The following is a 24,992-nucleotide window of genomic DNA, read 5'->3' as shown; positions in this document are numbered from 1 at the left end:
CTGCCCGTTCTGCTTCTGTGAGGTCCTTGTCCTCACGTGCTGTCACAGCGGGCCAGGTGGAGAGGTGACGCCTCCCTTTTGCGGTCTGGTGTCTCCGGGGACGTCGGAGGGAGCGCCGCCTGCTCCCGTGCCGCTGCTCTCTGGGGCGCGCTCCGGCTGTGGCTCTCTGTGGCCGGTGCCGCCCCAGGGCCCGGGCCGGGCAGAAGGAGGCTTTGCCCCTCACGGTTGGGAGCCGGGAGGACGTGCGGTCCATCAGCCAGGGGCCCGGTTCGGTGCGGGCCGCTCCCCGCGGGGACCCCCGACAGGGCCGCCGCCAGCGGGCGCCTCCCTCAGTTACTGCAGCCAGATGCTGAGCAAGGAGGTGGACGCCTGCGTCTCGGAGCTGCTGAAGGAGCTGGTGCGCTTCCAGGACCGCACGTACCAGAGGGACCCGGTGAAGGCAAAGACCAAACGGCGGCTGGTGCTGGGGCTGCGGGAGGTGCTCAAGCACCTGAGGCTCAGGAAGCTCAAGTGCGTCATCATCTCCCCCAACTGCGAGAAGACCCAGTCGAAAGGTAACGCGCCGCGCGGGCTCCCGCTCCCATCACCGAGGCCCGTGTCTGCCGCTCCCCTGGCCGCCCGGCGGCCGCGCTCTGATGCAGCCGGGCCCGGGCCGTTCCGGCTGGCGGTCTGGCCGGTCCGTCAGACCTCCGGGGAGGTGGGGGGCCCCCGGGGCTCCTGCCGTGGGGCTCCTGCCATGGGGCTTCTGTGAACGGCTGCGCCCCAGTCCAGCCGGCGTGTCCTTGCTCGGTCCGGGAGCACGGGCGGCTCGTCCCGGGGCTCGGCTGTGTCACTAGCCCCGGGAAGGTTGGCTGTGTTTTGTGGGATGCAGCGGGCTGGGCCAGATGACAGACAGGAACGGGCTGTGTGTTGGGGGGACGGGTCGTGGGGAACCTGTGACCTGTGTCTTTGCCGGGGGCCGAGGGAGCCTTCAGAGCATGTGTGCCTGTCGCCCGTGTGGGTCGGGTCACCTCGCAGGGAACCAGTCTGGCTCCTACGCGGAGCTTCCCTGGCTGCCGTCGCCGTTCCGCAGCCGGAGACGGGAGGTTTCCTGCCTTGTGTGAGGTCCCTGGGGCCCGAGAGCAGCGGCTCGGGGCAGGCCCTGACCCCGGAATGGGACAGCAGGGGACTTTGGGCCCCTGTCCTCTGGCTATGTGGTCGCTGCGCCCCATCCTTGGATCCCTTCACAGCATTGGGTTTGAACACGAGTCTGCCCCTCCCTCCCGGCCCGCGGCCTGAGCCTCCCCCCAGATTGCTGGTGCCCGGGACGTTCGGCAGCTTTGCCTGGGCTCCTCGAGGCTCTCTGCACCCCCCGTGACTGTCCTAGGGGACGGCCTCCGGCTCCTGCTGGGCAGCGGGCTGGGCGGAAGCCGGCAGGAGTGCGAGCCCGGGCCGGTGTGAGCGTGCGTCTGGCAGATGAGGCTCGGAGCCCGGTGTCCCTGCGACACCCGCTCTCCGTCCTCCGTCCTCTTCTCTGGAAGTGGGCGGGCTCTGTGAGCAGCAGGGTGGGTGGCGCGTGGGCCCTGCTGTGGGACGTTCCGCGCGCCGGGCCTCTTGTGCGGCCGTCCTCTTGGCCGTCCCCTGGCTCTGTGTGCTGGTGGCATCCGCTGAACGGCCACAGGGTTTCCCGTTCCTCCTCTTCTGGGTTCCGGGAGTGGTTTCTGCTGTCCTGAGGTCTCTGTGTTTGTTGCCACCCTGCTGCTGCGGGGCCGATCAGTAAGTACCTGAGCAGTGCGCAGAGAGGATGTGGGGGGGTACACGCCCCCCGCCCCCACCCCGAGTGCCTCTCTTGCCGCTGCTGGGCTGTTTGGGTCTCAGGCCGCAGGCTGGCGTGGATGGCCGCCGGCCGTCATCGTCTGCTCATCCTTAGCCGGTGTGGCTGGTGCATTGAGGCCGGGAACCGCGTCGCAGGGCCGTGCTTACCCACCTAGCGCGTGCCAGCATCACCCCGACTCCCTGCCGGAGCGAGGCCACTGGACCCAGAGCTGCGGTTCTAGCACGTTCTTCAGTAACGCTGCTGCTGCGGGGCCGTGCTAGGCTGGCTGCTGGGCCGCTGCTGTGCTGGGGAGTCCCCAAGGGGACGTCTTGATGCCCCCGGGCAGACGCTCAGCCTCGTGCGGGGCCGCAGCCTCCACCCTGCCTCTGTCCTCAGATCCCTCCTAGAAGTCGGGGCCTGGCGTTGCCCGGGTGAGCGGGTGTGCCCGCCAGCCGCCCTCACACCCTCTGAACCTCCGCTCCGCGCGGAAGGTGCACGTGGCCACCGGGCCCCGGGGAACTGGAACGAGGCCGTAGAGGGCGGGCTGTGGGCTCCCCCGACTCGCCCTGCTGTCAGGTCGGCGGGCTCTGCCTCTGCTGGCGCTCCAGCTTCCTGCCCTTGACTTGTGCTTGTGACTTGTGTCTGTAACGAGCACAGCGAGAAACGGGTGTGTGTGTGCAGTGGGCGCTGCTAGGTGCTTTTCCCCCGACCCGGGGAGGGGTGAGCCTGGCCGGCAGGCGGCTCCATCGCTGGCACGTCCAGCTCCGCTGTTTGCCGTCCGTGCCCGCGCGCTTCTGCTTTGAGGCTGAGGGAACTCTTCGCTACGTCCCGTTCGCGTCTTTGCCGGGAGAAGCTAGCCGACGGTTTGCAGTATTTTACAGGGAGGACTCAGCGTCCCGGCCTTGAGCCGTGTGGGAGGACTGTGTCTGCGTAGGTGGCGTTTCCTCTGGGAATTCTGAACCTGAAGTTTACATGGTGTTTGTTTTGACCGTTTTGCTTGTTCTAGGTTGTGTTGTCCAAACCCTGAACTGGGCCCATGGAGGTGCTTGCGGCTCTCACTGAGACTGCGGGCTGGGCGCTGGGCTGGGCGCGGGCAGGGCAGAACCATCTAGACTTGCCGCGACGTCAGACAGACAGGTGCAGCCACCCAGTCTCTCCCGGGGGAGTCCCACGGAGGCGCACGTGGGGTGTCGTCTGCAGGGACCTGAACGGCAGAGGAGGCGCTCGGCGTGAACCTCCTCATTCCCGCCCTGTTGTCCCTCTTACCAGTTAGCGTGGAGCGCGCCCTCTGGAAACCCCAGCCCTGACACCAGCCAGAGGCCGCCTGGAAAGGAGGCCTTCGACGGGCCTGCAGCTGCTCAGACAGCATTTGTGATGGGCCCCGGGGATGGGGGACACAAGGCAGAGCGCAACTGCGTGGTTGGCACCCAGGGCCATGGGAGTGTCCGGCGGGCGGTGGGGACGGACCATAGCTCTAGCTGAGGATGGCGCACCTCTCCTCGGCCCGCTCCCCTCGTGCTCTCCCTGCTGGCAGGGGACACAGGCCTTTGGCCAGGAGCGGAAGCCTTTGTTGAGTGTCTCTGTCCGCAGAGCTTGCTTCCTCCTCTCTGTCCTCGGTTTTTAGGTGGGTCTGGGCCAGGGCCTGGACAGAGCAGAGGGACATGGGGCCTGAGTGTTAGTCTCTGAGCAAACTGGCTACCGTGACGCCCCAGTTCCCAGAGCAGCGAGATGTGCTTTCGTTTTCTCGTGAACGAAAATTGGATGTTCCTGTAAGTGGTGCCAGGTGACAGGGACCACGGCAGAAGTTTTTGTCTCTGGCAGAGGTCGTGGACCCCGTCTTTGAGTCCGTCCATCTGCCGATTTGCTGGGGCGGTGCCATGACACGAGCCAGGTGCTGAGTTCCCTTAAAGGAGTCAGCCCCCCAGATGCCTGCAGCTCCCCAGAGGCAAGTGGCATTGCCCCATTTGATGGGTCCTTGGTAATCGGTGTGACTGAGAGAGACGGAGACCTGGCGTCCCAGTGCTGTGGGCCCCGTGCATGTAGCCGTCGGTCTGGGGGCCCAGCTGGGAGCACCCACGGTGTGGACAGCCCCTGGGTCTTTCCAGGCATCCACAGCTGAGAACAAGGACTCACCGTGCTTGCTGTCCTTCCTACTTTGGGAGCGTCTCTGTGGGCCCCGCTGCGCTTGCGAGGCCTGGTGCGGCCGCGGGTCCTGTGGGTCACGCCGCTGCTGCTTGCCCGAGGCCGCCACTGTGCCCCCAGCGGCTCAGCTCCGTGGGGCGTGGGCGTTGGGCCCCCATTTGTCTCGGTGGGGGCGGTGAGTAGCTGCTTTCTTGTTGAAGAGCTTGGGGGTTTCAGTGAACTGATGGTTTATGTTCTTTTCCCATTTGTGTTTTGGGTTTGCCGATCTTTTCCAATAGTGACACGTGCCTTTTTATATAGTAAGTCAGCCCTCTGGGCGAGAGTGCTGAATGTTGTTTTGGTTTGTCTTTTGCCTGTTTTTTAAACGTTTTTTGGCCGGGCAGAGATTTTGGGTGTTATACTGAGGCTTTTTGTTTTGGTGTTTCCATTCATTTAGACTTTATGCCATCGTCCACCTTAATGCTCTAAGCCTATTATTAGGTTTTTAAATACTGGTTTTTCTGGTACTTCCACGTTTCTGTTTTTGTTTGTGTCAGTAGACTGTATTCTCAGCGGGATCTTTCCAGAGGCCGACCCAGTGGCCCCCTCCCCGCCGCCTCCCGTGCTCCGCTCCGCCGGGTCACTGCCGGGGCGCCCGCTCTGCACCCGCACTTGTGCTCTCGGACCCGGATGTGCGGGCCTCGTCATATTTCTTATTCTTCAAAGAAAATCCCCGTTGTAGGAAGAGTATTTCAGGGTTTTAGGTTGACCCAGAATTGGTCTGCTGTCCTTGGGATGAGTGTGGCCCAGGGCACAGGTGCCTCCTGTCGCTGTTCTGTTGTGTCTCCGAGCGCCTTGAAGCCGCTCTGTGCGTCTTTGGTGTTGGGCGAGTGGTCTGGTCCGTCTGCAGTGATCTCCACGCCTGTCCCTACACGTCCTCGCTGCTCCGCTTGCCTGTGTGACTTGTACACACACGCACACACACACACACCCATGTACCTCTCTTGTAGTAAGATTCGGGACTGCTGGGCCCCCCCATGTGGCGGGCACGTCACCCACACACACAGCCGCCCTTTGTCCTTCTCAGCGTGCCTCTCCTGCACCTCCCCTGCCCCCCATGCCCAGACCCTGCAGGGCGGGTAGTGGAGGGCGGGGAGTCTGCCGCTGGGCCCTGGCGTGTACTGTACTCGGTGACCTTTCCGTGCCCCAGGGTCCCATCCGTGTGGGCACAGCCTCGCCCTTGGTGGGTCCTGTGCACACCCAGGAGCTCCTGCTCCCAGGCAGTTAGCCAGGGGCCTGGTGCACAGTGCGGTTTGGATTACCCCCCGGGAGCCATCCTGTCCTTTGCAGCAAACGCCCGTGTAGCTGTTCGATGACCCAAGTACAGCTCTTCCTTTTCGGTTTTTGTGCTTGGCTTGTGGCTCACACCTTGGAATAGTGCTGATAACTCCCCAGAGGTGTTACATAAACGAAGGTGACCTTCGGAGCCGCCCAAAGGCAGGGGCTGGCTGCCAGGAGGGTCAGCCAAGTAACTGGGGGCCCGGCCAGAGCTTGGTCCCCTCCCCGGCCTGAGCCTCCAGGGAGGGGAGGGGCCGGAGGTGGAGTCCGCCAGCGGCCTGTGCTGCGGCTTGCCTGTTGTGGGGCGCCTGCTGGTGGGTGCGCGGGGGGGCCTTCCCCACCCCGCCCCGTGCCCCTCTGCTCTGGCTGGGGATGGCAGTTCCGGGTCATGGCCTTAAAGGACTAGGCAGACACGGGGCTGTGCTTCCCTGCGGTGCATCCTGGGAGCCTCTAGCAAATGGAAGAGCGTGTGGGAGGTGGCAGCGCACAGCCCTCTGGTTGGAGCTCAGGTGTCACTGAGACCTGGGGGCGTCTGACATGGAGATGGGGAGGCCTGGCCCCTGCCGGTGTCTGAGGTTTGCTGGGTGTTCTGTGTGCTTGTCCCCATGTTGGGATCGGGAGTGGGGACCCTGCTAGAAGGTGAAGACCTCCCTTCCCGTGTCCCACGTAAGGCCCGGTGTTTTCTTTGGCGGAGGACGTGTCTATGCGTCTCTTCCGAGAGCGCTGCGCCTGTGGGGGCGGCCCACGCGGGTGTCGCCCTGTGGAGGTGGAATCCCTTTGTGGCCAAGACCGTGCCAGGCTGCGTGTGACGCGTCCCCCGTCGCTGCCCTGTCCCTCACCAGGCGGGCTGGACGACACGCTGCACACCATCATCGACCACGCCTGCGAGCAGAGCGTCCCGTTCGTGTTCGCGCTCAACCGCAAAGCGCTGGGGCGCAGTCTGAACAAGGCCGTGCCCGTCAGCGCCGTGGGCATCTTCAGCTACGACGGGGCGCAGGTGAGCTCGGGGCCGGGCCGGGAGCCGTGGGCGCGTGCAGTGTCCCCCGCAGGGCCACTCGGGGGCAGCTCTGTGCTTGCCGCTGGCAGGCAGTACCCTTGCTGGGGTCCCCCTGCTTCACCCCTGCTCCCTGGCGGGCGGAGACCCGCGTCCTCTGGGGTCAGGGGTGTCATCCGTGCGCCCCTTCTGCTGCAGGACCAGTTCCACAGGATGGTGGAGCTGACGACGGCCGCCCGGCAGGCGTACAAGACCATGCTGGAGAGCGCGCGCCACGAGCTGGCTGGGGAGCCTGGCCCCCCGGTCCCCGGCGGCTCGGCGCAGGACAGCCCCGCGGCTCCCGTGGCCGGGAGAGAAGAGCCACACTACAGTGAGTGCTGGGCGGGGCGGGGGGCTGCGCGTCCTCCGGCTCCACGTCCCCCTGGACTGACAGGCGGCGGCAGAAGGCCGGTCGGTCCCAGCTGGGCTCACACCTCAGGTCACATGGCGCCTGCAGAGCGTGGCCTTGAGCCCCGTGGGGTCCCTGGCGGGAGGCTCTCAGACATGAACAGCAGGGGTGATGGGGGTGACGGGTGACGGGGGTGACGGGGTGGGGCAGAGGTCCTCCCCAGGCTTCTGTAGGGACCTGAGCTCCCCTGGGCAGCCGCTCCCCCCCGGGCAGCAGAGACGGCCCCAGCTGTCCCTGCGTGTCCCTCAGCTGTGCCCCTTTGTGGTTTGTAGTGGAAATCTGGAGGAGACACCTGGAGGCGTACAGTCGCTGCGCGCTGGAGCTGGAGGCTTCAACCTCGCAGATGCTGAACCTGAGTTTATAGCGCGTTGTTGTGTGTGTCGCGTGCGGTAAGGAAGGGGGGCCTGAGAGACTCGGGGGCCCGTCTCTTCTCAGGTCTCCGCAGGCCTGCTGTGCTGTGTGGCTTTTGCGTCGGGAGGTGAATCCAGGAGGCGTGTCCCGGCCCCTGGGCCCCCGGCGTGCTGGGGGAGCCTTGCCCGAGAGCCCCGAGAGGCAGCTTTGGGTCTGAGCTATGGAGTCTGGGAACGGCTGGAAGGCGTGGCGCCCCGAGTTCTCTGCTGTGAAGACGCCCCCCCCCCCCCACCCGCAGAAGAGCTGAGCCGTGTCCGTGGCGGGGCGCCGCTCTCGGGACCTGGCTTTTTGACTGGAAATGGGATATGTAGAGGGTCTGCTAAAATGAGCCTCGAGGAAAATCACTTCTCTAACCTGTGACCTTTTGACATGAATTGTTCCTTTTTGCTTTTGTTTTTCAAAGAACCGATGTATGTTGAAGTGTCGGGATTTGTTTCGCTGATCTACAGATGTTTTCTTTTTTTTCTAAACGAATGTATTCTGAATGTGGTTTCTGTCTTGGAGGCCAGTGGGATAGAAGTTTGCTTTCATATTTTGCTGTAGGTAAGAGGGTTTATTTATTTTGAATAAAGAGCGATGATTTGATCAGCCGCGGTCTTAGGCTTGTGGGTCCTGAGTCCGGGTGCGGCCCCTCAGGCACGGCGTTTAAGGGGACGAGGTTTGCTGCGGGGGCTGCTGCCTCAGCCCCATGCGACCCGGTGTCATGACGGGGTAGGGGCAGGACAGAGCAGAGCTTTGCCGCCCGGGGCGCATGGGGCGAGCTGCGGGGCTCGTTGGCCTTGAGCGCACTGTTAGGGGACCTCGGTGGCGTCAGGCGTGGTTTGTCAGAGGTGAGTGGCCTGCGGGAGCCGTGTGACACCGCAGCTTCTCCCCCAAGGGGCAGGGCTCTCTCGCCTTCCTGCGCCAGCAGGTGCCCCGTCCCCTGCGGGAGGTTTGAGAGAGATGACAGGAAAGTCCTCAAGCTCATCTACAAGGAGAGCGGGACGTTTTGAACTGGCAGCAGGGCCCAGGGGTGCACATGGAGCCCAGCGAGGCAGTGTGAGTGCCGTGTCCATGCCGCATCGTGCTTCGCGGGGGACTTACTGCTGGGGTTGGCCTGGCCACAGCGTCCCTCTGGTGGCAGAGGCTGCGGCTGCTGGGAACGCAGCGGTCTGTGCCCTTGGGGCCGCGCCCTCCAAGCACACGCTCTGCTCACTGCGTTTATTCCTGTTTATTTTCTCAACGGTGCAGACAACCCAGACTCCTAAGTCGGGTCCCACCAGACCCCCACCCCCCACCGCGCTAGGCTGGGGGCACGCGTCTCGTTGCGGTGTTGGCGTGAGGCACTCCCCCACGTCCAGACCCGGGGCAAGTCTCCCGGCCGCGGAGAGCTGCCCTCGGAAGGGCCCAGGCCTCTGAGCCCGTCCCGTGGGAGCCCAGATGCGCTCACACCTCGCTGAGTGGACGGCGCTCTGTCTGCGGGCCGGGAGCCGGGGCGGGCGGGCAGGCGGACCCCCCTGCAAGCCGGTGGAGACAGGCGCGCTCTCAGAGGTCCTCGGCCTCCGAATCGGGGGCGGGGGGTCCGGGGACAGGCTGTAATTGTCCGTGTGCGGGGGTTGCAGGGAGGTTCTGGGAGGGGTGGACTGGCTGCGGGTTACCGTCATTTCATTAGCAGAAGGTGACCAGGGTCTGGGCTGCGCAGCGTCAGGCCTTCGGGTCCCGCACAGGGTGTAGCCCCGTCAGCAGAGGCTCCCCCATGGCTCCAGCATGGGGCACGCCAGCTCGGGGCACGCACAGAACACACTCGGAGGAGCCGTGTGCCGAAGCCCGCGGAGCCCTCAGTGCCCAGAGCTCTTGGGGGGAGGGGGGGAGCTCCTGTCACTCGAGGTATCAGGCCAGTTGCTTCCATTGGTCTCACTGGGCCTGGCCCTGGCGTGTGGGAGCTCAGTGAAGGTGGGAGCAGCGGCAGGCTGGGGACGGGGCTGTCGTGTGGGCAGGGAGGAGCAGCCGGGGAGCACAGCAGCGGCGTTTCTGGAAGAGGAGCCATCATGCACGCCGCTGTCTGGCATCGAATCTGTAGCTTAACGGTCCTGGTGTCCCGTGTCCGCCAGACAGCCTCTCCTGTCCCCTGCGAGCAACTGAGTCTTTAAAGTTTTGGCTGCTATCTCTGCGGTTGAGGCGAACCCCGTCTCAGCAGGCCAGGTGACAGCTCACGTCCTAGGGCCTCTCCGGGAGTGGCGTGGCAAGGGGCAGCGGGCTCAGCTGCGGTCTATGAGTTGTCCTTGTCACAGCTTTCCTGAAAGAACAATGCAGGCCCCTTTGAATTCCTGGCAGAACAGAGGCCCTCCCCCCAAGACACAGGAGGTGGCCTTTGGGGACAGTGTTCTGTGCGAGCTGAGCTCAAAGGCATCGGTCAGAGAACCTGAGCCCGTGTCGGCAACGAGGAGAGGCTGTAGGTGGCCACTGCGGCCAGGACGGAGGAAGCCTGCTGTGGAGCTCCGGGGCGCCTGCCCGGCCGACTCCCGGGCCTGGGGGCCACCGGTCCTGCCACCCCTGGGTGCCTGGACCGGACTCCCTGCGGGCTCAGCGAGAGCCTGTGGCCCTGCCGCCACACGCGCCCCCCAACTGGAGTCTCCAGGAGAGGCCCTCCTTGCCCCACGGTGCTGACACTCCCTGGGGATCTGCCTGGAGTTCAGAGCCCGAAGGTTCCTGAAGGCAGAACGGCTCTGTGGGCCCGCCTTGCTGGCCCCTGCCCGCTGTCAGCGCGGCCACGTACCCACGCCTTCCTCCAGCTCCGCATCACACGGTCATGCTCCCCGGCCACAGCCCTCCAGGCCGCGAGCTCTCTGGTCCACTGCTCCTGGTGGGTCGCCTCTGCAAGACAAGGGGTGGGCGGTGCCGGGTGTCAGCCTCGCCAGCCTCGGTGGCTCCTGGGTCCGTACTGTCCGCTGAGGCCGACCCACAGCCAGGTTTCGTGCGAGGCGTTCATGCCTCCAAGCCTGCCTTCCTGGCTGTGGGGGCTTCCTCAGGCCAGCGGCCCCAGGAGCAGCTGGTCCCCACGGTCACACCGGCCCTGTCCTTGTCTCGCAGCCAAGAGAGGGGCTTGTGCCCCCCGTCCTGGGGCTGGTGCCACCTCCCCTGGGAGGCCTGTCCCGAGTGAGGCCGGGGAGTCCGCGGCGCAGCGGGCCGGCGTGTGGCGTGCTCAGCTGCTACCTGCTCTGCGTGGCTGCCGCGGCAGCTTGAGCCGAGGGCTCGGAAGCCAGTTCCGCGTGGCGCTGTCGGGGCGGCACGAGCCCAGGTGCCACAGTTACCAGACCGCGTCCCTGATCAGGCCCGCGACTCCTGTTGCTAATGTCAGAAATGGGTGCCAGGGATCTGCGCCCCGAGATGCAGAGCTCCTTCCACAAGCAGAACTGGTCAGGGCTGGGGCGAGCGCTGCAGAGGCATCTTCGGGGGTCCTTCACCCCAAGGGCGTCTGGAGGGACTTCTGGCTCCCACCCTGCAAGGAGCCCCGCGTTCTCCAGGCCCCGCACCTTCAGGAGACACCGCGGGCTCGGCAGACAGGCAGAGACCGGGCTGTCCCGACCGGCGTCCCTGCCCCCCGTCGTGTGTGTGCAGCGGGTACACCTGCCCACGTTCGCGTTAGGTCCTGCTGCTCCCACACCGGTGCACTGGTGACTGCGGGGCAGGGGTCGGGGGAGCAGGACCACCTCGGGGGCCCTCACGACTGTGCCGCCAGTGCCGTTCTCGCGGTTTCTGCAGGACCCTCGTGGCTTGTGAGTCAGGCTTACGTGAGGAGTCCGAGTGTCCGGACGGTGGCGGGGCGGGGGTACTTAACAGAAATGGGAGGACCAGGTTGCGGGCGAGGCAGGAATTTGCAGTTTTCTCTCCCCAAACTCTCACCAGAAGGATGGGGCCTTTCCAGCATCTAAGCATCGATGCAAACTGTTGAGGACGGACTGGAAACGGGGGGAGCACAAAATCTGGAAGCTGGAAGCGGAGGTGCCGGCGGGGCCAGAGCAGACCCTGGAGCGCGGAGCCCTAGGCCAGCAGCAGGGGAACAGGCACACCCTCCCCGAGATGCTCGGCGCCGGGACAGGCCTCCAAGGCTGTCTGGAAGCAACGTGTGGCTCCGGGGCCCCTCCTTGCTCCACACCATGCCAGGTGGTCCCACGTTTGGCAGGAGAGTTCCAGAAAGAGCACGGGACATAAAGTAGAGCAGAGTATCTCTCGGAGGAAAAGAAAGGGCAGGCTTCCGGTGCCATGGGCCTGGCCAGGCCTGGAGACACTGTGGCATGAGTGTGGATCATGTGGATGGGGTTCCGGGAAGGCCACATGCAGAGCCCGCAGAGACATGGGGCAAACCTCCACGGGGCACGCGAAACCTTTCGGGCCAGCACTGTGCACCCCGCCCGGTCCTCTCCGTGTGAAGCCAGAGCTGGGCCTTTGGGCTCTCAGAACGCGGCCTTCCCAGCACCGCCCAACGGAAACCCGGAGTGCAACCGGGCAGGCGTGTGCGCAGGGTGGGTGTGTGACTGGGGGTGTGGACGCAGAGGGACACCACTCACCGTGTCTCATGACGGTGACCCGCACACTGGAGGTCCTGTTGCCCGCGGAGGAGAGGATGGAGCAGCGGTACTCGGCGCTCTCGTCGACGGCGTCCCGCAGCCAGCTGAGCACGTGGGTCCTGCCGTCGAGCAGCGCGTGGCTCTGCGTGGGGACACACGTTTCCAGCTCCAGGCCGTTCTTCTCCCAGATGAAGTGAATGTCTGCAGGACCTGGGGACACAGAGACATCTCACCGGGCCCTGCCGCCACCCCCTGTGACCAAAGGCTCTGCCTCTGTGGGGCCACCCCTGCTCTCCCCAGCACTGAAGTGGGGGGGTCCAGCCAACCGGGGGGCAGGATGGGTGCCGGGGTGCCGACTGAAGGCCCCCCTCTGCCTCCTCTCCCCACACTTGCGCCAGGTGTGGGCGGCACCAGCAGCCGGGCTGGGTGTCAGCCCAGATCCGGTCCTGCCTGAGAATCCATTTCGTGAAGCAGGATTCTCCCCAGCCGCTCCCCCAAGCTGGGGACGACATAGGCCGGTGTCGTGGAGGACGCCGGGCAGAGGACGGACGCCGTCTGTGGCTGTAGTTCCCCGAGCCCAGCAGGAACCTGCAGCCCAGCGGCCGCACCCAGGACGCACAGCTGCGGCGCGGGAGCAGGTTGCATGGCGTGGGGCGGTGCTGGCCACGGCCGGCTTGAGGAGGAAGAGCTCCAGGACTGCCTTCCCGCGATTCCCGCGTGACTGGCCTGGCCCCTCCCCGCTCTGGTCGCTCGTCAGTGAGGCACCGCGTTCAACATGTTCGAGGAGCCTTCCTCCCGCGGGAAAGTCAGACGCCGACCACAGTCCCGGGAACGAGCCCCGAGGCCGGGATGAGAGCGCTGCCGGGCCGGGCCAGCAGAGCTGTGTCCGTAAGAGGTCGGGGACGAACGACCAGGGGTCACAGACCTGATGTGGCGGACACCTGTGTTGTCATCTGTGAGTCACGTTTGAGACCGTAACCCAGGAAACGCCGTCGTGTCACAGGAGGTGGTTACGCATCAGTGTGTGCACGCGGGCACAGACGTGTAGACGCCCGGAGAAAAGGCCTCCACTGGCCGTCGCGCTGCTGGCAGCTGCCTGTAGGTGGCGCACGGCGAGGCGCTGCGATCCGCCCTTTACGCTTTCCTGGAGTCCCAGACCCACAACAGCAAATACTGGTTTTGCCGTGAGAACGAGGCACTTTGAGGAAAGAAACACGCCGAGGCCGTCAAGGAAATTCTGGAAGGCTTCGCTCAGAAGTGGTTCGCACAGCAGCTGCCTGGCCACGTCGGCCGCGGGGACACAGTGGCTTCTCTTGTTTTCTGTGTGGGCTTCCCGGGACTTCAGTCCGTCGCTGTACCTTGTTTTCCCGCAGCGTTCTGTCCTCCGTCGAGGACCACATACGTGTAGCACCCATGGCACGCCCGTGCCGGCGCCCCTGCTGTGGCTGCTGGGCCGCCGCACGCCAGCCCGCCCGGCCGCGGATGCAGGTCTGGACAGGGATTCTCATGAGGCACCGTGATCGGGAAGTGAGGCGGTCCGTGGCCGTTCCCAAGAGCCCGGGCTCCCGCTCGCCCCCGACTGCCCCGTGCTGCCGTGCGCGGAGATTCTCCCAGGGCCGGAGCCACCAGGATGCGTCGCAGGAGCTTCCAGAAGGTTCTCACGGCCAACTCGGACAAAGAACTGGGGTGGCCTGAGCTGGCGCCGATTCCTCACCCTGAGCCGGGACCCGAAGGAGTGAAGCGTTCGGCTGACCACATTGCGGGGGCCCGGGCTGAGCACAGACTACGTGCCGCTCGGTCCTGAAAAGCTTCGGCGTCAAATTTTCAAGCGCGTGCTTAGCCCCAGGAAAGCTTTAAAAACGTTAAAGGGGAGCTTTTGTTTTACTTACTCTGTTTAAAACTCTGCAGCTCCTTCCGAATGCAGGGAAGAACAAGGAGGCAAAGTGACCGTTAAACCCATCAGCAAGGTCCGCACCCCACTATCAGGCCCAGACAGCAGGCCGTAACCCCCTCCTCCGGGGGCCTCATGCAACCCCGCAGGGTCACGCCCTCGTGCCCTGGGAATGCGGCATCTCTTCTGGGCCCTAGGACGGTTCCCCTGGCCTCAGGTTCCAGTACCTACCCTGGGGTCAACGAGGTGCAGGGGCCATTGGCTCCAGCCTGTCCCCCAGCCCCTCAGCCTGTATGACAAAACCAGAGCTCCTCAGAGCAGTGGCTTCTCACCAAGGGAGGACACCCGATTCTGGAAGCAGGGCCTGAGAGCCCTGAGTTGGAGGGGAGTGTGATGGGGTCCACTCCACAAGTTCTCGGGCCACATTTGTGACAGGTGTCCCCACTTGGCATCCCCATGCCTGTGGTCTACCCTGATCCTGGGGCCAGCCTGGCGCTGTGGCCTCCCACCGGCTCCTGGCTGCACCCGGGGGCGGTGCTCACACTGGGCCTCCGGGGTCCGGACGGTGTCCGGCATGGCCAAGTTCACAACTGTGCAGAAGTCGGGACCCTGCCGGAGTGGGCGGTCCTCACCGCCCCAGTTCCGTCAGCCTTCCTCCTTAAAGCGGCCAGTGCCCTGTGGTCGGCTGAACAGTGGCCCCAGAACGCGCAGGTCCTAATCCCTGGAGGCGCGTGTGGCTGAACGCGCTTTCCAGACCCCATCGTGGGGAGGGGAGGGGAGGGGCGGGGGTCGCTGGCTCGGGTGCACAGCCTCACGGGGTGCCAGGTGCTTGGGACCAATGACCGCGCACGAGGACGAGCCCAGCAGAAGGGAGAGCAGCTTTGGCAAAATCGCCCTGCGGAACCCGCTGAGGATCGAGACCCCACAAGGTGACCGGTCAGCCTTGCCCACCCATGGAGGGGGCTCTGCCCTCCTGGGAAGCGACCCGCTCGCGAGTCGGCTACCCCCACAGCCCAGCCTTGGCCTTTCTCGAGCCCCCGCCCTGAGTCACGCCAGCACCAACGGCCACCACGGGCACTCACGGTATTTCTGCCGCGCACCTTCTGCGGCCCCCAAGGCGCCCAGGGGCTGCAGGGACTCTGGTGTCCAACGTCACGGTCAAAACATACAAGGCCCTCAAAACCACGAACAGCCAAGCGTCACCTATAGTGCAGTGGTTCCGTTCTTAGCTTTAGAGGGGACGCGGCCTAAATGAGCGGGAAGCACAGTCCCGCCGGATGCGGCGGCCCCTGGGGCACGCAGCTTGGCTTTCCTTGGAAAGGAGAGCCCGGAGCTCCGGCCTGCGGGTGCAGAGGTGTGGTCTGCACGTGCAGGAACGCAGACACGTACGGGTCCCTCGCTACCGTCCCCGTCCATACGCGCCCTAACACAGCTACGGATGACCGCTTGTCCCGACTCTTGCCACGAGGGGCACGGGGTCGTCATTCTTGAAAAGTCTGAAACACGGCCACACGCCGACTTCCATCCCTCCGGCTCAGGACCCCCCCTTTCCTCGACTTGCCAGTGTCTTCCCGACCGCGGACGCACACGCACGGCTCACCGCAGGGCAGGCGGCAGCTTGGACGACCCTGGAAGCTGGACTTGCCCCCTGCACGCTCGGGCCTGGGAACAGAGGTGCGGCCGCTGAGCACAACCCACAGCGCGCCTCATGCCGGGAAGAAGAAACACCGGGGCGTGGCTTGCACACCCGGACACGCACACACCCGCGGGGCAGATCAGGAGACGGAGGGAAGAGGGCAAGCAGAGAAGCCCTGAAAATCACTGGGCAACGAGCCACGCCTGTCACAAGCTGGCCACCAGGCCTGGGTTGGGTCACGGCCCCAGGCTCTGTGAAGTGGTTTAATAGGGACAGCCCTGTGGTGGCCCCGGGCCTGTGGCCAGAGCGGCAGCTTGAAAAGGCCCTAAGCTGTGGTACCATCTGTGACTCCCAAGTCGCTGTCCTTTAGAACACCACATACTTGGACCACCACTTACACGGTGGGCCAGCCCTTGCTCGTGGCCGGGGCTTAGGGGAAGAGAAACCCAGATATCCACGTGTAGTCAGTGAGCCTGGCAGGCTGGCCTCAGGGCGAGGACTGCGGGGGGCCTCCGCCTGCTGGGCTGCTCTGGCAACAGTGGTCTCCTAGTGTGGACACGAGCGCCTCCACGTTGGCTGGGTCCTCCCCCGCGGGCCACCTCCTGGCTTTGCCTGATGAGGGTTCTGGAGGGTGGGGTGAGGGCACCGGAATGTGGCCTCTCCCCTCCAGCGCTCTCCAGCACCCACTTCTCAGTCACCGCTGCGCGGTGGGGCGGCCCTCCCTCGGGGCCACGGCACTCATGCCTGCCTCCGGGAGCCCCACTGTGGCGCGTGTGCACCATGTGCGGGGTGTGTACTGAGCCCGCTCTGGGCAAACGCGGGGCCCTCTCCCTTGGGCGGAACGGCACATGCGGGCTCCTTGGGAAAGACTGGTCCTTCCTGGGCCACCTCCCAGCCTCAGATGGGGCTGCACTGGAACAATGGGAGGTTCTAGGTGGGCCAATGTTCCTGGGAATTGAGGGGCATGGGAGGAGGAGGGCAGGGGCCATGGGCCCTCCGCTCAGTCCATCCTGAGCGCTGCCCCTCCACGCTGCCCACTTCTGCCCCAGGCCACAAGGCCACCAGCCACGGTCCCCATCCTTGGCCCCCAGCAGAGGTGCATCCTGCTGGCGCCGTGAGCGGGATCCCACCCCTTCTGCCCGGCTGCCCGCAGCTCCGCGACTAACGGCCCGTGCTGGGTCCCCGTTGAAGCCCAGAGTTCCTGCTCTGGCTGACGGTGGTCTCTGTCCCCCAGTCGCAGGGACAGCACCGCTGCACGTGCACACCTGCGGACGGGTGCCTGAGAAGCCACACATAAGAGCATTTGACTCCTGGACACATAGCCCTCCTGCCCCTGTGGGTTGTATGACCACACGCTCTCCCTGTGACAGGGAGGCCCCAAGGGAAATCGCCAGGCCCCGGAGCCACACGAGGCCCAGCACAAACCAAGGCCAGGCATGGAGCAGGCGACCCAGGACCACACAGACCCGATCCCAAAGGTTTCTCCACAGCGTGCCACATACACGCCACTTCCCCTGCAGCCACGCAGGCAGTCCGTGACCCCCACGGGGCACGCCACAGCTCAGAGCCTGCTCCACAGCCCGAGTGGCTTCTCGCAGTTTAAAATCTCCAACAGAAACCGCCTGTGCCTGTCCTCCTCCTGTGCTCTAGTCATCCCCGCTGGGCATGGAGGAAGGGGCCCTGGCCAGCGGCTTGGCCAGACCACGGCCGTGCAGCGGCCCCTCCCAACATCTCCCGGGCCACCAGGCTCTCAAGCTGTCCTGTGTCAACATCACCACCCAAGTCACAGCGCCCCTTCTGCAGGCTCTGGAGCTAATTTCTCAGGCCACAGAGCCCGAGCCCCGAACGGTCAGCACACACACAGTCCTACGACCGGCTGAGCAGCTAACCGAGGTCTTGGGGCCCGGCCCAGCCCGCCCGTGAGTGGCCTGGAGGCTCGGAGGCAGAGCTGAGCACTCACGACCGAATCCACAGCCGTGAAGCCCCCGGCAGGGAACACTGGTCCTCAAAAAGCCGCTAGCCCCCCGTCGCGGGAGGGCCTCCGGGCCGACGCCGCCCACCCCACCCAGCCCGGTGCCCTGCTTACCTGTGGCCTGGCAGAAGAGGTGGAAGGTCCCCGGGGCGCGCACGTGCTGGGCCTGGTCACGGAGGAGGGGCGGCAGCAAGGTGACGGGCGGGCCGCTGTCAGACCCCGAGGCCGAGGCCGGCCGGGGGCTTCGGGGAGAGGAAGCTGAGCCAGGGCCCCGACAGGACAGGGAGGAGGACCCCGGAGGAGGGAAGGGCATAGACGAGGCTGCGAGACAGAGGACAGAAGAGAAAGAGGCCGCTGAGGCGGGCGTCGTCAGGATCCCACCGCACACCAGAGGAAGGAAGCAAAGCACCAGAGAAGAAAGGGACCCGGGCGGTCCTGAGACCTGCCCCGGTCAGCGCCCCACAGGGGGGAGGGACGGGCAGGGGCCTCCCAGCAGCCGCGGCAAATCACAGGCCCACATCAAGGATAGAAGGTTCTTGTTTATTCGGTTATTTTTCAAATGTATACAATCCAAAGTAGAAAAATAAAAACAAAGTAAATCTTATAAAACACAAATGTTTACACCAAAACGGTTGAAGCTCATGCTGAAGAGGACGCTGTCCACGCAGGCACAGAAATCCGTGTGCTGCTGCCCACCACGGCAAGCGCGCCACCGCCTCCAGCGCGCACGCAGTAGCAGGTGCACCGTTGACGGCACCACGGCCAAACTGTCCTTCCCGTGCGTGCCGTGACGACCGCGCCAGCCACGTGGGCCACCCTGCGGCTCCGAGGAGTGTGTTGAGACACAGGCCTGTCCGGCCGCTGCTGCCCAGCTCGCGCACAGGTGGGGCCAGCTCTGGTCAGTGGAGCGGGGTGCGTGGGGAGCGGCCGTGCGCAGGAGCCGACAGTTACAGAAGCCGCGCAGATGGCAGATGGCGCCCTGGCGGAGGTCCGTCTGTCCGTCCGCACAGGAGTTTTCGAGCAGCAGCTGTGAGCATCCGATGGCGAGACACGCGCCCCCTCGGCCCTGGGCCAGGCGGCTCCTCTGATGCTGGGGACCCCGCCGGGCTCATCGGACAGCCACCCACTGGCCTCTCTTCTTCAAAAGAATTTAAACAGAAAAAAAAAGTACAGAAAGAAAATCTGAGTTTGACGCTTCCCTCGAGGAATAAAGTTAAAAAACAAAAAATACTGGTGTGCTCGAGATGGTTTTGTCCATGTGTCTGGAAGCAGAAGGAATGCATTTAGCCAAAGCAGGTTTATCCCTGAGAATCATAAGCAACGTAAGCTGGAGCCTGTCCTCGCAACAGAAGCCGGAAGATGTACGTCTTCTAAACATTAAAACATCTGCTTTAGTGACTTAAAACACAAACGACCCAACACAAAAAACGTAAAACCCTACAAAATAATCCCGTGGAAGGAAAGGTTCGTGCCAATCTGGACAACAGGCGCTAAGTTACCAATCTGATAAACAAAAATGTCATTTCCAATCTGGAACGAAACAATCTTTCAGTGGCTGCTGCTCTGGGGCGGGGGGTCGGGGGGCACCGGAGGCGCGAGGGGCCGCGGAGAGCTGGGGCCGAGGGGAGCCGCCACCGCAGCCCACGGGCCCCTCCCCGCCCGTGGCCCACCACAGGAGGCCAGCACGATGCTCGCCGCTTTCCAAAAGGACAAAGAAACCAACTCACAAGCTCGACCCAAGGGAAGAGACACAGAAGCAGGTGCACAGACACGGGCTCCCCACGCCGCCCCGGGCCGGGCACGCGACGCCGACCGGGGGCCTCCGCGCAGCCGCCTCAGTCCACGTCCGCATCCGAGTCGGCGTACTTGAGCTCACACTTGACGTCGAAGGGCCTGTCCCGGCCCGGGAGGTCGTCGAGCCGCTGCGAGTCCTCCCTGTCGGTGGGCGCCCTGCTGGCCGTGGTGTCCTGCTCCGTCTCGTAGCCGGTGTCCAGGGCCGGCCGCGGCTGTGCCCCGTTCTGCTGGGAGAAGCTGCCCTGCTCCACCAGTGTCTCCTTCACGCTCTGCTCGAACTCAGAGAAGTCGGCCGCAGGCTGCTTCTTCGCCAGCAGCACGGCGGAGCGGAACTTGAGGCACTGGCTGGGCAGGTAGCCCTTGTAGCAGTTGTAGGAGAGGAGGCCGAGGCAGAGCACGAAGCAGAGCAGGAAGAGGACCATGAGTGGGCGGTTGTCGCCAGACTTGAGATACACAGTCTTCTCCGAGTGCACCTGCGGCACTGTGTTCACCACGCTCTTGGGTTTGCATGACGCGCTGCTGGGCGCGGGGCTGGGCGGCGGGGCCACGGCCCCCAGTGCGGGGCCCAGCACCACCGGCGTCTGGGCTGGGGGGCCCAGGGTGGGCTCCGTTGACACTCTGAGGGGGGTCCTGTCCCCTTCGGCGTGGGTGGTTGGCGTGGTGGAAGCCGCGGGGGTCCGCGGGAGCACCCTGACCTCCAGAGCGTGCCTGGCCGCCACCTGCAGCACCGTCCTGTTCCGGAGCCTCTCCTCCGACAGGCACCGGTACACCCCGCTGTCTCCCTCCGACAGGTTGAAGACCAGCAAGTCCTTCCTGCCCACCAGGCCATACTTGGGGCCCTCGGCCTTGAGCTCATTGTTCTGGAACGTCCACACCACCCGGGCCAGGTTGGACTTCGGGGAGCATTTCAGTTCTGCCGTGCCGCCATGCTTGAAAAAATGCTGCCGCAAACTTCCTTTAGTCTTATCTGGAACATCAAAATAAACGTGCACAGTGTCAACAACCCGCTCGCCGCCTCCCTCCTTTTACAAACAGGTTAACACGCACGAGAACACAAGCTTTTCACCCACTGGAGCATCACGGAATCTTCCAGGACGACTAAGGAGATAAAGACATGCGTGACAAAACGGCAACGACGAGCCCCGATGGCAGCCCAGTGGGACACGGCACCCGGAGGCCACCAGGCGGCCGGGATGACGTCTGGAGCCCTGGCTTCCTGGGAGGCCGAGTGGCCGCACCCGAAGTCGCACACCACGCGCGTCTGCTGGTGGCTGCAGGGCTCGCGGCCTCCTGGTGTGCCCGGTGCCCCTTCCTGAAGCCGCCCCAGCTAATGACAGCCATTGGGTCAGGGACAGGCGCGACTACCTTCCAGGGGACACAGGGATGAGCCTGACCCGGCGGTGGCCTTGCAGAGGGGCTGAGGACTCCAGTCTCGCCTCCCTCCCTTCCACTGCCGGGTTGTCTGGGCCGTTGAAGCAGCCCCAAGCTACGTGGAGGAGAGCAGCGTCTCGAGAGCTGATGTCCTGGGTGGGACAACACGTGCCCTTCCAGGAAAAGACCCGCTATGCGGCTTCAAACACCCTTTTCTGCAAGTCAAAGGGAAGGCGGGCCGGCCCCAGTATCCTCATGGATACTCGCCCTCCATTCTGGGGACAGAAGGGGAAACACAAGGTACAAGATGGCCCAGCAGCACAGCAATGCGGCCCGATGATGCCCGGTGCCTGGGAGCAGCGCAGCGACGGGGATCCACTTACTCGGGCAGCCAGATGTGTCTCCGCTCATGTGCTGGATCAGATCCCTGCAACACAAGCGGGCACGGTCACATGTAGGCACGCGTGCAGTCGGTCACGCGTGCGCCTACCCCACCGGCGGGTGAGCCGGCTTGCCGCATCCCCTGGTACCTGCTGCGGCTGTCCGGCGGGTGCAGGGCCACGCAGGCCTGGCCGGCCGGGCTCCAGGCGCAGTACGGGTCGCGGGCCAGCACGCAGTCCTCGCAGGTGGTGTGCTTCTCGCAGAAGGCCACAGGGGCCTGCACCACGCCCGAGCTGGAGCCCGCGTAGATGAACTTGCTGCCCTGCGGGGGTGAGATGGGGTAGGCAGGTGAGGGGGCGGCCATCGCGGAAGCGGCACCAGGGCTTTTCCAGCGCGTGTGTGTGTGCGTCTGCTCATCGAGGAGCTTCCAGAACCATGAGCAGGCGGGCATCGTGGGGTCTCCCAGCCGCGTCCACGCATGGACTCCGCCCTCCGGGCCCCCACTCCCTTTTCCTCTCATCCAGGGACCTGCGTGGATGCGGGTCTCCCTCTGTGTGCACAGAGCCCCTCCAGCCGCGCACTCCCAGCCCGACCACCCATCAGAGATCAAACGGCACAACTCGGAGCCCCAGGTCAGGCCTGCCCAGCCTGAGTAGCCGTATGCAGATGGCTTGAGCGGGTCCAAACCTGGCAGGGCCAGGAAAGGTGCCCAGTGGCAGGGGAGCATGCAGGATCCCAGCATGTGGGACCAAGGACGTGCCAGGCGCTGTCGTGTCCAGGTTTGCGAGGGAGGAGCACGCGGACGGGGAGGCCAGCAGACCGTGCGGCGGAGAGCCCGGCTCAGGGCAAGGCTGACCGCTCTCCATGCAGCGGGGATGGGGCTCCCGCATGGGGAGGCCGCCCGACAGGCAGCCACGGCCGCAGGACTGCAGTTCCGCACTTGTGTCTACACTCTCCTCCCCGTGACCCCCACCCACCGCCCCATCTTTTGGTTAACCCTGAGATTTGCGAGCTTAACAGAATTCAGTTTCGGACCCAGATGGGGTCCTCCCCTGGGGAGACCGAGTCTGGCTGGTGCCTCTGCTCCTGAGGCCAGCCTCAGTTTCCTAGCCTGTGACCCCTGCCCACCCCCCTGCTCTGCACAGGCACAGCTGAAAGGAGGTCCCCTCTGCAGCCAACTGTCCTGTGGTAACAAGCCGCAGGCCCAGGGCCAGCCCCTCCCTATTGGCAGGGACCGGGCAGATGAAGCCACACACCTGCCGGGAGGACCGAGGATGCCACACTAGATCACGGTCCAGGAGTCACGTGGCTCACAGAGCTGAGGGCTTCCGGGAGGGCCGAGCGGGCGACTTCGAGGGACCCTGGGGGCTGTGGGCTCCCATCTCCACATACATCCCCTCCCTAGGGCTGGGCTCCCATAGAGCACAGCGACCAAGTACCCGATACCGAGAGAAGGGGCAGGAAAACACCCGCTGGGGCTGCGATCGCCGGCAGGTGCACAAGTCTGGGGTCGGAGGAACAACACAGCAGCCTTGACGTCTCCCCACAAGCAAGCGTCAGGCACCACAGGCTGAACATACGCCCACGCGCCCCAGCCAGCAGGGTCCCAGAGCCTCAGCCCCGTCCAAGCACGAGGAGACCACAGTGTTCCGCAGAACGCGACCAGTTCTCTGTAGTTAACCGTGCCACCAAGACAAAGACCGATGGGGACTGGCCCCGGCCACAGGGGCTGAGGAGTGAGGCGTCCCAGGCCAAGCGAGGCTCCGGAAGTGGAGCAGATTGTTCGGGGCGGGGGGCGACGACCAGACGTCTGGGGTCCTGTGGGCGCTGTGCCCGCAGAGCCCCTCCACACGGAAGGAAGGCCCAGGGTCCCCACCCCTCATCCCAACACCTCTGTGGACCTCACACTACTACATAATGAAAGGTGTTTAAAAGGATAGAAAAACCACTGACCAGGCGTGAGGTCTGGTGCGTGCGCTCGTGCCCTGGCCCTCACGGGTCCCCATGGCCCTGGGAGTCCAGGGCTCAGGCCCTCCCAGCTAAGTCACTGTGTAGACAGCCTTGTCCGACCTGTGGTGGGGTCTGGAGCTGAAGGAGGTCTGCAAAGAACACCCCCACCAACACGCGGATGCAGCCCGCCACCTGGCTCGGAGGGGACCAGACAGCACGTCTGCCACCTATTTCCACATGACCCGAAAGCAGGACTCTGATGTCCGTGCACCCCGCTCAGGGCAGCCCAGGCTGGAAGCGGCCTACGCGCCCGCCCGCAGATGACGGGGACCCAGGATGTGCGTGTGCGAACTGCGGAGTGTTCCTCCTGGAAGAGGAAGGAAATCCTGTCACATGCTACACAGCTGACCCTCGAGGACATGTGCTCAGTGAGATAAGCCAGTCACAGGACAACAAATACTGATCCCACTTACATGTGGTCCCCGGGGTCCTCAAATCCCAGAGACAGAACGTGAATGGTGGGTGCCAGGGGCTGGGTTAGTGCTCAGTGGGGAAAGGGTTTCCGTTTGGGAAGCTCAGAAGGTTCTGGAAATGGTAATGCTGCTGAGCTGTGCACGGTGAATGGTCGAAACGGTAACTGATCCACACGTGTTCACATCAATAAACCACGAAAGGATGCGTGTGTCCTCGGGCAGCATGGCCCAGCCTCTCTCTGTTCCCACAGTGGTGGCCGCCCGCCAGCTTCCTACTGCCAAGACCCGCGTGACTGCCCACGAGCCTAAACTCGGCTGGCGGGGGGCGGGGGGGGGGGTCTTTTTCGCCCTGACCTCCTCTTCCTGCTGCCGTGGCTGCACACCCACCATTCCAAGCCCCCCGAGCCCTCCCACCCTGGGAGAAGGCGTGGGGGTCCGGGCACACACGCTGCCTTCCTGCTGGTCTAGGTGGCCCAGTGCAGGGGCCCCCGTGGGGACAGACACATGGCCCCCAACGGCTCCCTGTGTGGCCTGCCCCCGGGCATGGGCACATGACCAAGTCCTGGCCACAGGCAGGTAAGCACGTGCTGAGCCATAACCTCCTTCCCCACCCCTCATCCCTCCCACAGGACGACTGTCCTCGCGCCCAGAAGCCCGAGTGTCTGCACGCCACTGCAGAGGAGCCGTGGTCTCCCCGCACCTGCCCCGGGGGGCCCAGCCTTTGCTCTGACGCTTCGGACAACCCGGAGGCCTCAGGGTCCGGACCGCTGCCTGTGAGCAACACGCCTGAGGCGGGCGGTAGGGCTGCCCGCTTCCTGTTTCCACAGCAAAGCCGGGGGTGGGGTGGGGGCAGGGGAGGCACCTGCCGCTGGAAGCTCGCCTAGGCTGTAGGGTCGTCTACCCCTCAGACGCCGAGACAGAAGGCACACACAGCAGTGGCTGGGAGGGGACAGGACCCTGTGATGGGAGTCTGGACACCAGATCCAAGGACGTTAAGCTCACCATGAGGGGGACCCGTGGGTGCCCGAGAAGTTGGCTGCTTCCCTCGTCTCCTGCCTGGGGCCAGGCCCCTTGCTTCCTGCTGTCCCCACCGGAGCGCAGGCTACGGGGACACGCGGAGGGGCTGTTGGACCCCCTCCTAAAGTGGGACGCTCTGTCCGCACCCAGCGAGGAGGCTCAGGAGCATTCTGGGTCAAACTGGGAGGCCTCAGCAGGTGAGCAACGCCGTCTAAAGCAGGCCCCGCGGAGCCAGGCTGCACATATGGGGCCAAGCTGAGCCCAGCTCTGCAGCTAACGGAACAGGCACGCGGCCGGCCCCTCGGGCTCAGGCTCACAGCACGGGGACGCCTGCATGGAGAAGTGAGGCCTTTGGCCGCAGGGCTGGGCCACTCACAGGATCTGCTGTCCCCCAGGTACACGAAGAGACTAAGGCAGGACTGGCCTGCTGGGCTCATGTGCTCACGGTCCTGGACCAGGCCTGCTCTGCCCCTCCTGCGCCCCCCCACCCCCGTGGGAAAGAGGGAGGCCTGTGTCCCAGGCCTGGGGACAGATGGCAGCGGGCAGCCTGCGGAGCCAATCCAGCCCCATGGCTATTTCTGTGCTGCCCCCCAGCTCATACCAGATTTCACACTCTTAACGGTAGAGAAAAAAAGTCAAAAGCATGCTATTCTGTGACCCTCGGAAGTTAGGTGAGCTCTGGAGCTTGGGGCCTGTAACAAAGGCACTGCCAGAGTGCGGCCAGCGCACGGACACTGTGGCCCCCGAAGCCTCAGACACCCACTCCTAGCTTCTGCGGGAGGGCCGAACCAGATCCAGACCCCGACCCCGACCTGACGCAGGAGAAGGGGCCGTGTGGGCATCACCACCACGG

At 64.7% G+C, this 24,992-nt stretch overlaps 2 protein-coding genes and 1 long non-coding RNA gene across 5 annotated transcripts in view; 2 read left to right on the top strand and 1 right to left on the bottom strand.

The window, feature by feature from the left end:
* SECISBP2 (SECIS binding protein 2) overlaps positions 1-7,697 on the top strand; it is a 47,411-nt gene extending 39,714 nt beyond the window's left edge. Inside the window, 4 exon segments of the mRNA XM_047700154.1 lie at positions 334-554; positions 6,097-6,251; positions 6,447-6,618; positions 6,969-7,697. Of these exon segments, the coding sequence (XP_047556110.1) occupies positions 334-554; positions 6,097-6,251; positions 6,447-6,618; positions 6,969-7,060 (640 nt within the window). The 3' untranslated portion in view covers positions 7,061-7,697.
* A 605-nt stretch (positions 7,698-8,302) lies between these two features.
* The window catches only part of SEMA4D (semaphorin 4D), a 40,407-nt gene continuing 23,717 nt past the window's right edge, over positions 8,303-24,992 (bottom strand). Inside the window, exons 14-19 of one of the 3 annotated variants that reach the window (XM_047700152.1) lie at positions 20,849-21,021; positions 20,702-20,745; positions 17,268-17,474; positions 11,655-11,864; positions 9,863-9,960; positions 8,303-9,382 (exon numbers count right to left, since the gene is read on the bottom strand). In XM_047700152.1, coding sequence (XP_047556108.1) covers positions 9,356-9,382; positions 9,863-9,960; positions 11,655-11,864; positions 17,268-17,474; positions 20,702-20,745; positions 20,849-21,021 — 759 coding nt within the window. In that variant the 3' untranslated portion in view covers positions 8,303-9,355. Of the gene's footprint in view, positions 9,383-9,862; positions 9,961-11,654; positions 11,865-17,267; positions 17,475-17,672; positions 19,915-20,701; positions 20,746-20,848; positions 21,022-24,992 lie in introns of those variants that run through there. The other 2 variants (XM_047700153.1, XM_047700151.1) reach the window with 2 other exon arrangements.
* The window catches only part of LOC125083490 (uncharacterized), a 28,147-nt gene continuing 24,190 nt past the window's right edge, over positions 21,036-24,992 (top strand). Inside the window, exon 1 of the long non-coding RNA XR_007122287.1 lies at positions 21,036-24,971. This is a non-coding gene — a long non-coding RNA (uncharacterized LOC125083490). The remainder of the gene's footprint in view (positions 24,972-24,992) is intronic.

The sequence above is a fragment of the Lutra lutra genome, chromosome 13 (assembly GCF_902655055.1).
Source record: "Lutra lutra chromosome 13, mLutLut1.2, whole genome shotgun sequence".
NCBI lineage: Eukaryota > Metazoa > Chordata > Mammalia > Carnivora > Mustelidae > Lutra > Lutra lutra.
The sequence above is the reverse complement of the archived record's forward strand: the minus strand, read 5'-3'. Positions and strand labels throughout refer to the sequence as shown.